General features: G+C 41.8%; 1 protein-coding gene across 9 annotated transcripts in view; it reads left to right on the forward strand.

Moving 5' to 3' along the window:
* The first annotated feature begins 2,476 nt into the window (after positions 1–2,476).
* DYNC1I2 (dynein cytoplasmic 1 intermediate chain 2) overlaps positions 2,477–12,664 on the forward strand; it is a 56,580-nt gene continuing 46,392 nt past the window's right edge. For 7 of the 9 annotated variants that reach the window (XM_055121962.1, XM_055121964.1, XM_055121967.1 and 4 more), the window contains exons 1-3: positions 2,722–2,876; positions 4,511–4,627; positions 10,465–10,582. In XM_055121962.1, the coding sequence (XP_054977937.1) occupies positions 4,520–4,627; positions 10,465–10,582 (226 nt within the window). In that variant the 5' untranslated portion in view covers positions 2,722–2,876; positions 4,511–4,519. Of the gene's footprint in view, positions 2,626–2,721; positions 2,877–4,510; positions 4,628–10,464; positions 10,583–12,664 lie in introns of those variants that run through there. The other 2 variants (XM_055121963.1, XM_055121970.1) reach the window with 2 other exon arrangements.

Genomic DNA, 12,664 nt, shown 5'->3' on the forward strand with positions numbered 1-12,664 from the left:
TTCCAAAATATTAAGTCTTGGTCGGTCTTAATTTGCTATCTGCTGCTTTGGTTAGTTGGCTCTTGTTTTGTGGAGCTTTCTTTTTGTGTAAGATTTGTGATTTTTAAGCTTAGGGTTTTTGTTTGTTTGTTTTTATTTTTTTCCATATATGGAATTCTTCAAAGCCTGGAATAAGGATAAATTCCTACATAACATTCGTGCTTGCTACTTAACAGTCACTTGAGGGCATGACAAATCTGGAACAGCTTTATTTATCCTATTATTTACTTGTTTACTTCTCCCCTTCCCTTAGCTGTTGTTGTTGTGATGACTGGTGGCTGCAGTGTTTACTGGGGACTGCACACTTTAAGCTTTGGTGACTCACACACTGGGTTGTGTGAAAGTCACACACTGTTGTGGCACAGGAGGATCCCCAATGCTGGTGCTGCCAAGGATCACACTCAGCATGTGTGTGACCCAGATAGAGCCAGAAGAAATTTATGGCCTTATATTTGCATGCTATCAACTGGACTTATCCCTGGGCCGTTGAGGCAACTTTTAACTAACATTCCATTCTTGTTTCTATGAACCATCCAGATGCTAAATATTTCAAGGTAAAACTTCATATGAAGGCCCATTTGTGCCAGCACATTCACTTGTCTCCTATTTCTACTACACTCAGTACCATCACTGTTGGGCAATTTTCGAGAAGAGGGGTGAATTTGAAACACAAGAATACATTGGAAGGGGCTGCAAGGAGTAATTCCTGAGTGCTGAGCCAGGAGTGACCCCTGTGCATCGCCGGGTGTGACCCAAAAAGAAAAAAAAAAGAATATATTGGGAGGGCCAGAGTGATGGGATAGTGGGTACAGCATTTGCTTTGCACATGGCAGACCCTGTGCATCCTGTAGGGTCCCTGGAGCACTGCCGAGAGTGATCTCTGAGTGCAGAATCTGGAGCAAGTAAGCCATGAGCACTGCTGAGTGTGGCCAAAAATCAGGAAGGAAGAAAGGAAGAAAGGAAGAAAGGAAGGAAGAAAGAAAGAAAGAAAGAAAGAAAGAAAGAAAGAAAGAAAGAAAGAAAGAAAGAAAGAAAGAAAGGAAGGAAGAAAGAAAGAAAGAAAGAAAGAAAGAAAGAAAGAAAGAAAGAAAGAAAGAAAGAAAGGAAGAAAGAAAGAAAGAAAGAAAGAAAGAAAGAAAGAAAGAAAGAAAGAAAGAAAGAAAGAAAGAAAGAAAGAAAGAGAGGGAGGGAGGAAGGAAAAAAAGATTTTATTGAGAGATTTCCTTTCATTTATTTTCAGAGTCCCAGAAGAGGATTTGGGCCACATTCTTCTCTCCTTGAAAACAGAGAGATGCATTTTAGCTATATATATATATAACACTCTGTGTCATTCCTGGCATAGGGTAGGTATTCAATACCATTTTTTTCATTTAAAAAACCAAAAACTAAGTATTAGAAAGGAAGAAATTTTAAAAAGTATATTTACAAGTCTTGGTAATTTCAGATTATAGGGGAAAGTCCTGGAATCTGAAGAATTGTTTCCCTATTTTGTTTATTTATTTCTATTTTGCATACAAGTAAAAAAAGATAAGCAAAAGATGGGATGGAGACTGAAGGACTTAGAATTTGAGTCCTAAAATCTGATCGTCAACATGGGCCATATCCTAGAATATAAGAAAGACATCTTTAATGAGCTCTAATTCTTGTCAAAGTCTGCTTTATTAAAATAAAAATATTTTTGATGTGTATCAAATAATAAAATTCTGACATATTGACATGTAATGACATATTTGCCCTATGAAAAATCTAACAACCATGGAAACCATTCTTAATTAGTTTAGATTTCAATAGCATAAAATGCTGTGCAAGATTTAGGGGAAAATAAAAATGCTCCCTACCACACTGTAACCAAATACTGGGAAGTTATTTTCCAGGCCAAGTAACACATTCTTCTTCAGACTTTGCCTAAGAAGTTACCTAAAACTTTTCTATATATTTTTTCTAAAGCTAGTATATACAGTCTATGATGGTTGGAGGGGCTGCTCCGGATTTGAAACGTGTGCTGAAAGTAAAGGACCAAATATAATGGCCTCGAAGCATCTGTATTGCAAATCATAATGCCCCAAAGTAGAGAGAAAGGAAGAAAGAAATTGCTTGCTATAGAAGCAGGGGAGGGGTGGGATAGAGGGGGTCAGGAGGGATACTGGGGACATTGGTGGTGGAAAATATACACTGGTGTTCTATCATTATAAGTCTAAAACTCACACATGAACACTTTGTAACTGTATCTCACAGTAACTCAATTAAGGAAAAAAAAAGTACAGGGGGAGAGAAAAAATAAAAATATTAAGTGCTAGAATCTTCCCTTTGGAAATCTTGAGGAAAGGCCTCTGGGAACCCAAGACTCTGAAACACTACAAGTCCCAGCATACTTTGCGCTCAGCAGTGACCACAACTCCCAGAGTGCAGTGCTCGCAGCACGCAGTTTCCCTTGGAACTGGGGCTTGTAGTTCTTTCTAGTCACGTCACCCGGTCAGGCCTGGGTGGTGGTTGCTTAACCCGTGCAAGGATATTTAGCTTAGTCTTGCCGTTTTGGGGGGAGTCTTTGGGCTCCTGGGCTCATCGCTCGGCTTCTGCATTGAGCAGGTAAATCGCGCCAGAACTCCCAGTCCTCGGGGGCGGGGGCGAACAGGAGCCCGCCTGGTTTCGAGAGCGGCGGCGTTCGGGGGAAGTCTTTTGTCCCTAAGCTCTCGCCGTAGCGGCCGCCGCCCATCCCTCTTTGTGTGCTTCGGGAAGCCACTAGTGGCGGCGACTGTCGGCACTGGGGGCGAAAGGCGAGGGACGTTCCCGGCAAGTTGCTGGCGGGTGAACTTTTCTCCCATCCCGCCGCCTGACAGGTGGGTTGCCCGCTCAGCTCCGCAGGCCTTGCGCCGCGTCCGCCCCGTCTCGCGCCGCGACTCCGCGGGCGGCGGGGCAGTTCCTGCTGACAGCGCCCCTGGGCCGGGAGCAGGAAGGAGAGGCCGGTGCGGGGACCCTGGCCGGCCGGGCTGGGAGACTCGCACCCCCGCACCCCTGCCTCGCGGCCCGCCCACGGTGCGCCCAGGAGCCTTGTCGGGTGCCCTCTGGACCCCCCACCCCCCGCCACCCACCCCAGCTCCGGGCGCCGCGTCCCGGACCGCACCCTCTTGGCCGGGATCCCAGCGTGATGTGACTTAATTTCGCTTTGCTCCATCTCATAAATAAAAGTCATCACTGGCAGGGCTGGGAGCGTCAATTCCTCACCCTGGGTGTCCACGGGGTCGCGTGGGAAAGAGGGGGAGGGTGATGTTTCCCAACGCGGAGGTTACAGCCCCGCATTCCAGGTGACACAGTTTCCCGGGAGTTTGGAGAAAGTGAACATGTCAGCTCTGGAAGTTCCGGCCTCGGAGGTTGGGGCCCGGGGCCCAGTTGCGGGTCCTGCACGGGACCTGGTGGCTGGGCTTCCACGACGAGTATACTTAACTTTCACCGAAGTGTGTTTGATAGGTAATAAGGGTAGCTTTTGTGTTAACTTTGGGCTTAACATCACTGTCGCTTGGAGCTTGGAGAATTTAAAGGACTTTTCTCTCCCACCTCCTAGTGCTTGTATCAAATTTCTAAGAACAAACGCACGGTGCTGGTAATAGATTTCTTCCTTGTCATGCACCCTAAGAACTGCCAGAGTGCCAGTGAACATCCTCGGTTTGGAGGGCCGCGCTCAGTCTTTTTCTCCAGTGTGCTGGTGTTATCAAAACAAGACTATCAGATTGTTGGGTTAAATGTGAGCTTGTGGAAATTCAGCAGTTCGCTCTGTGCTAGCTGTTCTGTATGCAACTCACAGTACTTTTTTTATTTTTTGGTCTGTTTTGGGGCCACACCCGGCAATACTCAGGGGTTACTCCTGGCGACCATATGGGATGCCGGGCAAGCACCCTATCAGCTGTACTGTTGCTCCGGCCCCTAACTCGGAGTACATAATAATTTAAGAACACTCTAGGTCTTGTAACATATTTCCCATTATTTTAAAAGTAGAGTTTATTTAGTACACCACATTGGCATGGGTGGATGTGATGTAGAAGGCAGCCAACCTCCATGAACGAAATAGAAATACAAAAGGCTTAACCTGTAACAACATCTTAGTAGTCTCTTACATGGGGCTTAATGACTTCATGATGAGGTACAAGAATCTTCACTGACTTTCTTCTAAGGAAACACTTTTTGGTCATTCTGTTAACAAATTTTTGATAACACGCAATATAAAATAAATTATTGAGGGCCTGCTCTGAGGGCAGGTTTAAAGGGTAGTTGGGAAAATTGGAGAGAATGGTGGAGGGAAGGTGTAAGGGTGGTGGGATTGGTGTTGGCATATTGAATGCCTGTAACAAAATAATTAGTTAATTTTTTAAAAAAGTTTATTCTCTATATGTAATTTTGCATTGAGCTACATGGTCTTTACTTTTTTAAAAGCTTTTTTTTAAAAAAGTGTTTTAATTGAGTATATGCTTTTTTTAAGGTCACAAACATGTCGGACAAAAGTGAATTAAAGGCAGAGTTGGAACGGAAGAAGCAGCGGTTGGCCCAAATCAGAGAAGAAAAGAAGAGGAAAGAAGAAGAAAGGAAAAAAAAGGAAGTAAGTTTGATTTTTCCCTCTCTCTCTCCCTCACCTCTCTCTCTCTGTTTTTGGGCCACACCCAGCGATGCTCAGGGGTTACTTCTGGCTCTGTGTGGGATGCTGGGGATTGAACCTTGATTGGCCACATGCAAAGCAAGCACCCTATCTACTGTGCTATTACTCTGGCACTAATTTTATTTTCCTTAAAGTAAACTTAAGGGGCTAGGGACATAGCCTAATCAGGACTGGGCACATGCTTTACATGCAAAAACCGTAAGTGTGAGTCCCAGCACCACAGTAACCCGGCACCATTTGGTGTGGTGTCAAAACCAAAAATCCCTGGTGTGGGGCCCGAGGAGGGATAGTACAGTGGCTAGGGTGTTTGCCTTGCATGTGGCCAACCCTGGTTTGATCTCTAGCATCCCCAAGTACCGCCAAGAGTAGTTCCTGAGTGCAGAGCCAGAAATATCCCCTAAGCATTGCTGAGTATACCCAAAAAGCCAAAAAAAAAAGTCCTTAGTGTAAAATAATTGAATTTTATTTAAAGCTGCTACACCTTTATGTAACACTTTCAAACTAGAGAAAAATACAGTTGTTGAAACCACAAATGTAGCACTGTAAGTAAAGTTTATTAAAGAAATTAGATATGTGAAAATGGCAACTGAGAGACTTTTTATTGAATAGACATAGTTCATGTAAAAATTGATTTATTTCTAGGATTTGATTTATAAAAGTTCGGTTTAGTGTTGACTTTGCCATGTGCTTTAATTTTCTTTTTCTTTTTTATTCTATCCTGGCGATGATGCCAGAATTGAACTCAGGGCCTCACACATATGAGGCAAATGCTCTACCACTGAGCTATATCCCTGGCCCTACTTCAGCTTAGTTTTGATTTATGAAAGTTCAGCTCAGATTTACAAAAGTTCAACTTAATCTAGGATTAAGTTTATTATATAAACTAGGGAATTGTAATAGCTCACTTATAAGACATGGCATAACAGTTTGAATTTTTAACTTTTTAGCAGATATATTAACCTGAACTGCATGTAATTTGTCTGAACAGATAATATTACTGGAAAATAGAAATATATAGTAGACTTATTAGGGCACGTGTTCTTATCTCTGTTATTATTCATATTTTTACTAAATAGTAGGTTTGATACTGCCAGAAAGTTGGATAAGGTATTTCTTTTCTGTTGTTTGACATCATCATTTTGTCCTATTTAACAAATAAGTATTGACCCTGAGCTGGAGATATTTTACTTACTCTGCTATGTTGAACTGAGCTTGCATGTTGGTAAAAAACTAAGGCACGCTGAAGGACGTGTGCACTCGAGGGCTCACCGGGCGGCTCTGTCTCACCGCCCACGTTTGGTGCTCTGGAACCGCTGTGTATGGACTGGATCTGGACAGCCGTTGGCCAAGGACAGACGAAGGAAGAATGAGAACTAAGCTGGTTGCTGATTAGTTACCGTTTATTCAATCTTCCATCTTTCTCATCTCCCGCACTCCTAGCTCCGTCCTCTCTCTGGATCTACTGCCGCACCGTCTCTTGTCTTTCTCCTCCCTTTCTCTCTCTCTCTCTCTCTCTCTCTCTCTCTCTTTCTCGCAAAATCAACATAAGAAAGCCCTTCCTAAGGGTTCAAAGGGAACACAACCTAGGGGAGTTCCAAAGCCCTTCCTGACTCTTAAAGGGTTTTTCTCCTTTCCTTAGTCCAAACACTCATTAACATCTTAATACTAGTTATTTTTGTATGGATATAGCAAGAGATACATTGAGGTTTGCAAGGCAGCTCTCCTGGCAACATCTTGCTAGACTCAGACTACAGCACTCAGGCCAGATTAATCATTCCTAACCCTAGCAGGGTCCGAGTATAGTTATCACTGTTTGGATCATGACAGCATTTGTCCATGATCAAGCTCTTAACTTATAGTTAAGCATTAGGCACTTTGGCCAGGCCCATCTCAATGCCAGGGTAGCACACAACTCACCGCTTGCCCTGGGTCTGTCCTGTCCCTCGTCAGGACCCTGCTTTTGGGGGTGCTAGGAAGTAAGGGCAGCTGAGGTTTAGGTCAAGAGAACAAATGCCCAGGAGGAAAATATCATGCAGAGTTAAATGACTCCCAGGTTACAAAAGCATAGCATTTGCTGTCTTCCTGTGTCTATACAAAAAAGGACATTGCTCTGAAAAAACTATGCAAAGGACTCAAGGAGAAGAGAAAAACAATATTTACAAGTTAACAGAACACTAAGAAAGAAGCTACAAATAAACACAGAGGAATGGGAGCACTGTGACGGAAGTAACCCAATAAACCTAAACTACTTGAGGCTGTGTTATCCTACACGTGTTTTTACATGTTCATATATTTGTAAACTCTTTAGGTGTCATATACCTTACAGATCAGTTTTTTGGAGAATGTGGCCCACCGGAAATTCTTGGCCAGCTGGGCCAGGGCCAAAGGATGCAATGCTGTTAGGGCCCTGCAGAGCCAGGGAGGGTTGATCCACCCCTATGGTGCTAGAGGCCTTCAGAGATCCACCCACAGATGCTCAAGGGACCCTGTGGTGCCAGGAATCAAACCCAAATTGGGCACATGCTAGGCATGTATCCTAACTGCTGTGCTATCTCTTAGCCCTATGATCTATTTTAAATGGCCCTAAGATGGTTTATTTTAAGATGGTTTGTCCTAAGTGTGACATTAGTACCAAATTTTTCTGTATGAAAGCCATAACAATAATCAATACTTTTAAGAGTCTTTTAGAGAAAAAAATCAGTAGCAGAAAAAGTTTAAGTGCTGTTTATTGCAGTATCGCTATTATGCTGTAGAGCCTGGAATTTAAGATATTTCTAGCTAACCTGATCCTTTCTATGATTATTGTAAGATGATTGAAAGTCTAAGTTGCTGTTTGATTAAAAAGTAACTAAAGGACTAGGGAGATAAGCTCAGGCTGGAGTACATGCTTTGCATGTAGGAGGCACAGGTTTTGTCCCCAGGCACTGCATGATTTCCTGAGCATGGCAGGAAGTGACCCCCAAGCATGGAGTGGGAGTAAGTCTCAAGCACTGAGTGTGTGTATGTTTGGCCCAGAAATCAAATAAAAAGTAACTGTAAAAGCATGATTCAGGTTGGCAGAACCATACCACAGTAGAATCAATAGCCTTGAATTCTTCTATGGTGAGAGCATATTTGATGATTGTTTTCGTGTGTGTGTGTGTGTGTGTGTGTGTGTGTGTGTGTGTGTGTGTGTGTGTGTGTGTGTGTGTGTTACCTGGGATCAAACCTAAGGCTTCACACATGCATGGCAAGTGTCATGTGAGCATGACATTGCTGAGCGTGTCCTGGCCCCATTGATAGTTTTTTTTTAACTATGATGTTAAGTGGCATAGTGGCTTCTAATACTATAAAGTGTCGACTTTATAATAAAGTTTTTTGACTATTTTGATGGGATTTTCTGATGATTTAAATTAAATGGTACAAAATATTACTATCAAAATTTACTGTAAAAGTGAGATTGAAATGAGATTACAGCAAATAGAGCTCCTGCCTTGCACGCATCTCATCCAGGTTCGATCCCCAGCACTGAATTTGATCCCCTCAACCTGCCAGGAGTGGTCCTAAGTGCAGAGTCAGCAGTAAGCCCTGAGCACTGCTGGGATGTTCATAACAAAACAGAAATTACTGTAGGGGCTGTGGAACTTTACCTACCTTGAATGTGTGACACCTGGATTAGATCCTTGGCACTATTAAAAAAAAAAAAAGGAAAATAAAATCACGTAAATAATTGTATGAGTAATTGAAGACTTATGTTTCACTTGAGATGTTTTGATGATCTGAGACCATCAAAACTTAGCTGGAAGATTTTTTTTTTCTTTTTGGGTCACACCTGGCGATGCTCAGGGGTTACTCCTGGCGGTGCTTGGGGACCACATGGGATGTTGGGAATTGAACCTAGGTCAGCCTCGTGCAAGGCAAACGCCCTACCTGCTGTGCTATTGCTCCAGCCCTTAGCTGGAAGATTTTGCTAAAACCATGCATAAAACCACCATAAAAAAAAAATTGAGAAAAAAATTTGTTTTGTGATACAGAAGCAGACTTCAATTGTCATTGTCATTGTCATCCCATTGTTCATTTGCTAGAGCGGGCACCAGTAACGTCTCCATGTGAGACTTGTTGTTACTGTTTTTGGCATATTGAATATGCCACGGGTAGTTTGCCAGGCTCTGCCATGTGGGCGAGATACTCTCGGTAGCTTGCCAGGCTCTCTGAGAGGGGCAGAGGAATTGAACCCTGGTCAGCCATGTACAAGGCAAATGCCCTACCACTGTGCTATCACTCCAGCCCAAACTTCAGTTGTACCAAACCCAATTATGTTTTTGTCATGAGAATAAGATCCAAAGTTAAAAAAATTAAAATGAAGTTCTCCTGATAAATTTTTGATAAATGTCCTTGATATAAGGTTTCATAAATAGAAGTTAGGGGTTCTCATACTTTTTTAATAAATCAAACTGCCCTGTTGCTAAAAATCTGTTACCTCAAAAATAATCCTCCCCTGAAGGCAGATGGGATAGAGAAGGAATCACTAAATGATGGCTTGGGCCTGGAGTGATAGCACAGTGGTAAGGCGTTTGCCTTGCACGCAGCCGACCCGTCCGTGTTCGATTCCCAGCATCCCATATGGTCCCCGGAGCACCGCCAGGAGTAATTCCTGAGTGCAAAGCCAGGAGTAAGCCCTGAGCATTGCCAGGTGTGACCCAAAAAGCCAAAAAAAAAAAAAAAAAAAGGTAAATGATGGCTGGAGGAATCAGTTGAGATGGGAAATGTGTGCCAAAAGTAGATAAAGGACCAAACATGATGATCTCTCAGTGTCTGTGTTGCAAGCCATAATGCCCAAAAGTAGAGAGAGAGTATGGGAAATATTGTCTACCATGGAGGCAGGGGGAGGGTGGGAAAGGAGCTGGAGGGTAGGAAAGGGGGGGAGGGCAGGAAAGGGGGGTGTACCAGGGATATTGGTGATGGGGAATGTGCACTGGTGGAGGGATGGGTGTTTGATCATTGTGTGATTGTAACCCAAACACGGTGATTCAATAAAATTTAAAAAAAGTAAAAATTAAATAAAAATTAAAAATTCTTTCCCTTTTTAAAAATCATCATCATCATCATCATCATCATCATCCCTCTTTTTGTAGCCAGGCTCTGTGCCACCAGGGGTCAAGACTTTCACAGTACTAATAAACAGCAATACCACAGAAAATTAGAAGTTGACTATACTTTTTAAATTTAACTATTGAGAATATTTCTGGTTGTCTTTTTATTTTGTTGGTTTTTTATTTTGGACCACACCTGGTGGTGCTCAGTGGCTATTCCAGGCATGGTGCTGGGGACTGAACCTGGGCCTTCGATGTGTAAGGCAGGTGCTCTAGCTTTTGAGCTCTCTTTAAGGAAAAATCATATGGAAGTTCTTGGTTACTTATAAAAATGGATCGATTTTTAGTGTGCACACTTGGAGATTTCTTTTTTATTTTTTGTTTTTTGGGCAATGCCCATGGATACCCAGAGCTTACTCTTGGCTCTGCATTCAGGGATCACTCCTGGCAGTGCTTGGGGACCATGTGGGATTCCGGGGATGGAACCTAGTTTGGCCACTTGTAAGGCAAATGCCCTACCTGCTGTATTTTCACTTCAGCCCCTCATGTAAGGATTTCTTAATAGAACTCTGTTGAGAATGATTTTTGCTTAATAATTTTAATCTATTCAGAACTACTAAGAAAATGAACAGGTACTTTGATTAAAATAGGTTTTTTGCATAGAGTTGTTTCATACTACATGTAAACAAGTTTCTAACTTACATTTAGACTGACCAGAAAAAAGAAGCAACAGCTCCTGTGCAAGAAGAATCAGATCTTGAAAAGAAAAGAAGAGAAGCTGAAGCCTTGCTTCAGAGCATGGGGCTGACTCCAGAATCCCCCATTGGTAAGGATAAGAATACATTCATTTATAAGAGCTAAGCATAAATTCTGTTCAACTCAGAAGTACCTGAGATAAGTGAGTTGACAATATATTTTATGTATTTTTTCCTCTTTGTGTTGCCTTAAAATGTTTACTATTACAGTATTTTGAAATCCCCCTTTCCATTTATGTTAATACATAGTTCATTTGTTTGGAAGAGCTGTGAGATTAATTATATTTATTAGCATGTACCAAATCACCAATTGACTTTCCTTGTAAAGACCATAATTTATTTCAACATTTTTTGAACAACTTTTCTGATCCATCCATCATAAGGCCAAAGATGTCTGTGACTCCTGATCTTAATGCTCTGTTCCTTTTTATAAGGTAGAGCGTTTGCATTAATCACAATTTGAAAGCATATTAACAGATACTGACAGGGACAGAGGGGTAGAAGATGGTATAGGTATGAAGACAAAGCTTACATAGCCTTTTGTTTTCAGTGCTAATAGGGAAATAGTATTGGTAGCTTATTTGGGTAGTGTTTTGACTTAAACTTGTCTTTTTTCCCCATTATTCATTTTGACTAACACTGTTGACCAAAGCACTTGAAATAGTAAAGGTCCCAAGTGTAATTTCTTTCAAATTTTTTAAGATGGTTACTGTTAATAGCATTTTCTGTTGACATGCCTTTGCACCTTAGGGATCCAAAATTTCAGGGTTGATTTGTGGATTGATTCTATCTAGTCTAGGGACAAATACCAGAGATATTAGCTGCATTGTTCTTGTTGTGAAACTGCAATGTAACTGTCCTTAAAGCTGCTATTTCCTAAACATTTCAGTATATAAAAGCAGATTACTCTCATGGTCTTCACTGTTTTAGCTCATTTGCCCTTTCCATGTTTTTAGAATTTGAATATAAAAATGTATTTTATATTTTTAATAAGTGTATCTTGTATTTTGCAATATTTGGGGAGATGGTTTTAGAGCTACTTACAGTTGTGTTCAGGGTTTACTCCTGGTTCTATGTTCAGGGATCACTCCTGACAGGGTTCAGGAACCATATGGGGTGTCAGGGATGGAACCCGGGTTGGCTATGTAGAAGGCAAGTGCCTTACCCACTATGCTGTTACTCCAGCCCCAACATATTATGATTTTAAAAGACGCCAAAATACTATCTTCAACCAAGCTTATTATTATATCTGAATATTTTTCTGAAATACTTTATTATTATTGTTTTTTCTTTTTGGGTCACACCTGGCGATGCACAGGGGTTACTCCTGGCTCATGCACTCAGGAATCACTCCTGGCAGTGCTCAGGGGATCATATGAGATTCTGGGTATCGAACCCGGGTCGACTGCGTGCAAGGCAAATGCCCTACCCGCTGTGCTATCGCTCCAGCCCCTGAAATACTTAATTTTTTTCTGTAGACTTTATTCTTTTAAATTCATTTTTATTGAGATAATATTGGTTTACAAGACTACATGTCTACCACCAAATTCCCAATATTTCTCCTCTGCAACACATACAACCCTTGCCTCTTTATCCCTTCCTTCTTTCTTTTCTTTCTTCTTCCTTTCTTTCTTTCCTTCTTCCTTCCTTTCTTTTTCTCTTTCCTCCCTTTCCTTCTTTCTTTCCTCCTTCCTTCCTTCCTTCCTTCCTTCCTTCCTTCCTTCCTTCCTTCCTTCCTTCCTTCTTCTTCCTCTTTCTTTCTCTCTTTCTTTCTTTCTTTCTCTCTCTCTTTCTTTCTTTCTTTCTTTTTCTTTCTTTCTTTTCTTTCTTTCCTTTCTTTCTTTTCTTTCTTTCTTTCTTTGTCTTTTTCTTTCTTCCTTTTTTCCTTCATTCCTTCTTCCTTCCCTCCCTCCCTCCCTCCTTCCTCTCCTCCCTTCCTTCCTCCCTCCCTCCCCTTCCTTTCCTTCCTTCCGTTCCTTCCTTCCTTCCTTCCTTCCTTCCTTCCTGTCCTTCCTTCTTTCTTTCCTCCTTCCCTTCCTTCTTCTTCTTCTTTCCCTTTCTTTCTTTCTTTCTTTCTTTCTTTCTTTCTTTCTTTCTCTTTCTTTCTTTCTTTTCTTTCTTGTCTTTCTTTCTTTCTTTCTGTCTTTTTTCTT

The sequence above is a fragment of the Sorex araneus genome, chromosome X, assembly GCF_027595985.1.
Source record: "Sorex araneus isolate mSorAra2 chromosome X, mSorAra2.pri, whole genome shotgun sequence".
NCBI classification, from domain to species: Eukaryota; Metazoa; Chordata; class Mammalia; order Eulipotyphla; family Soricidae; genus Sorex; species Sorex araneus.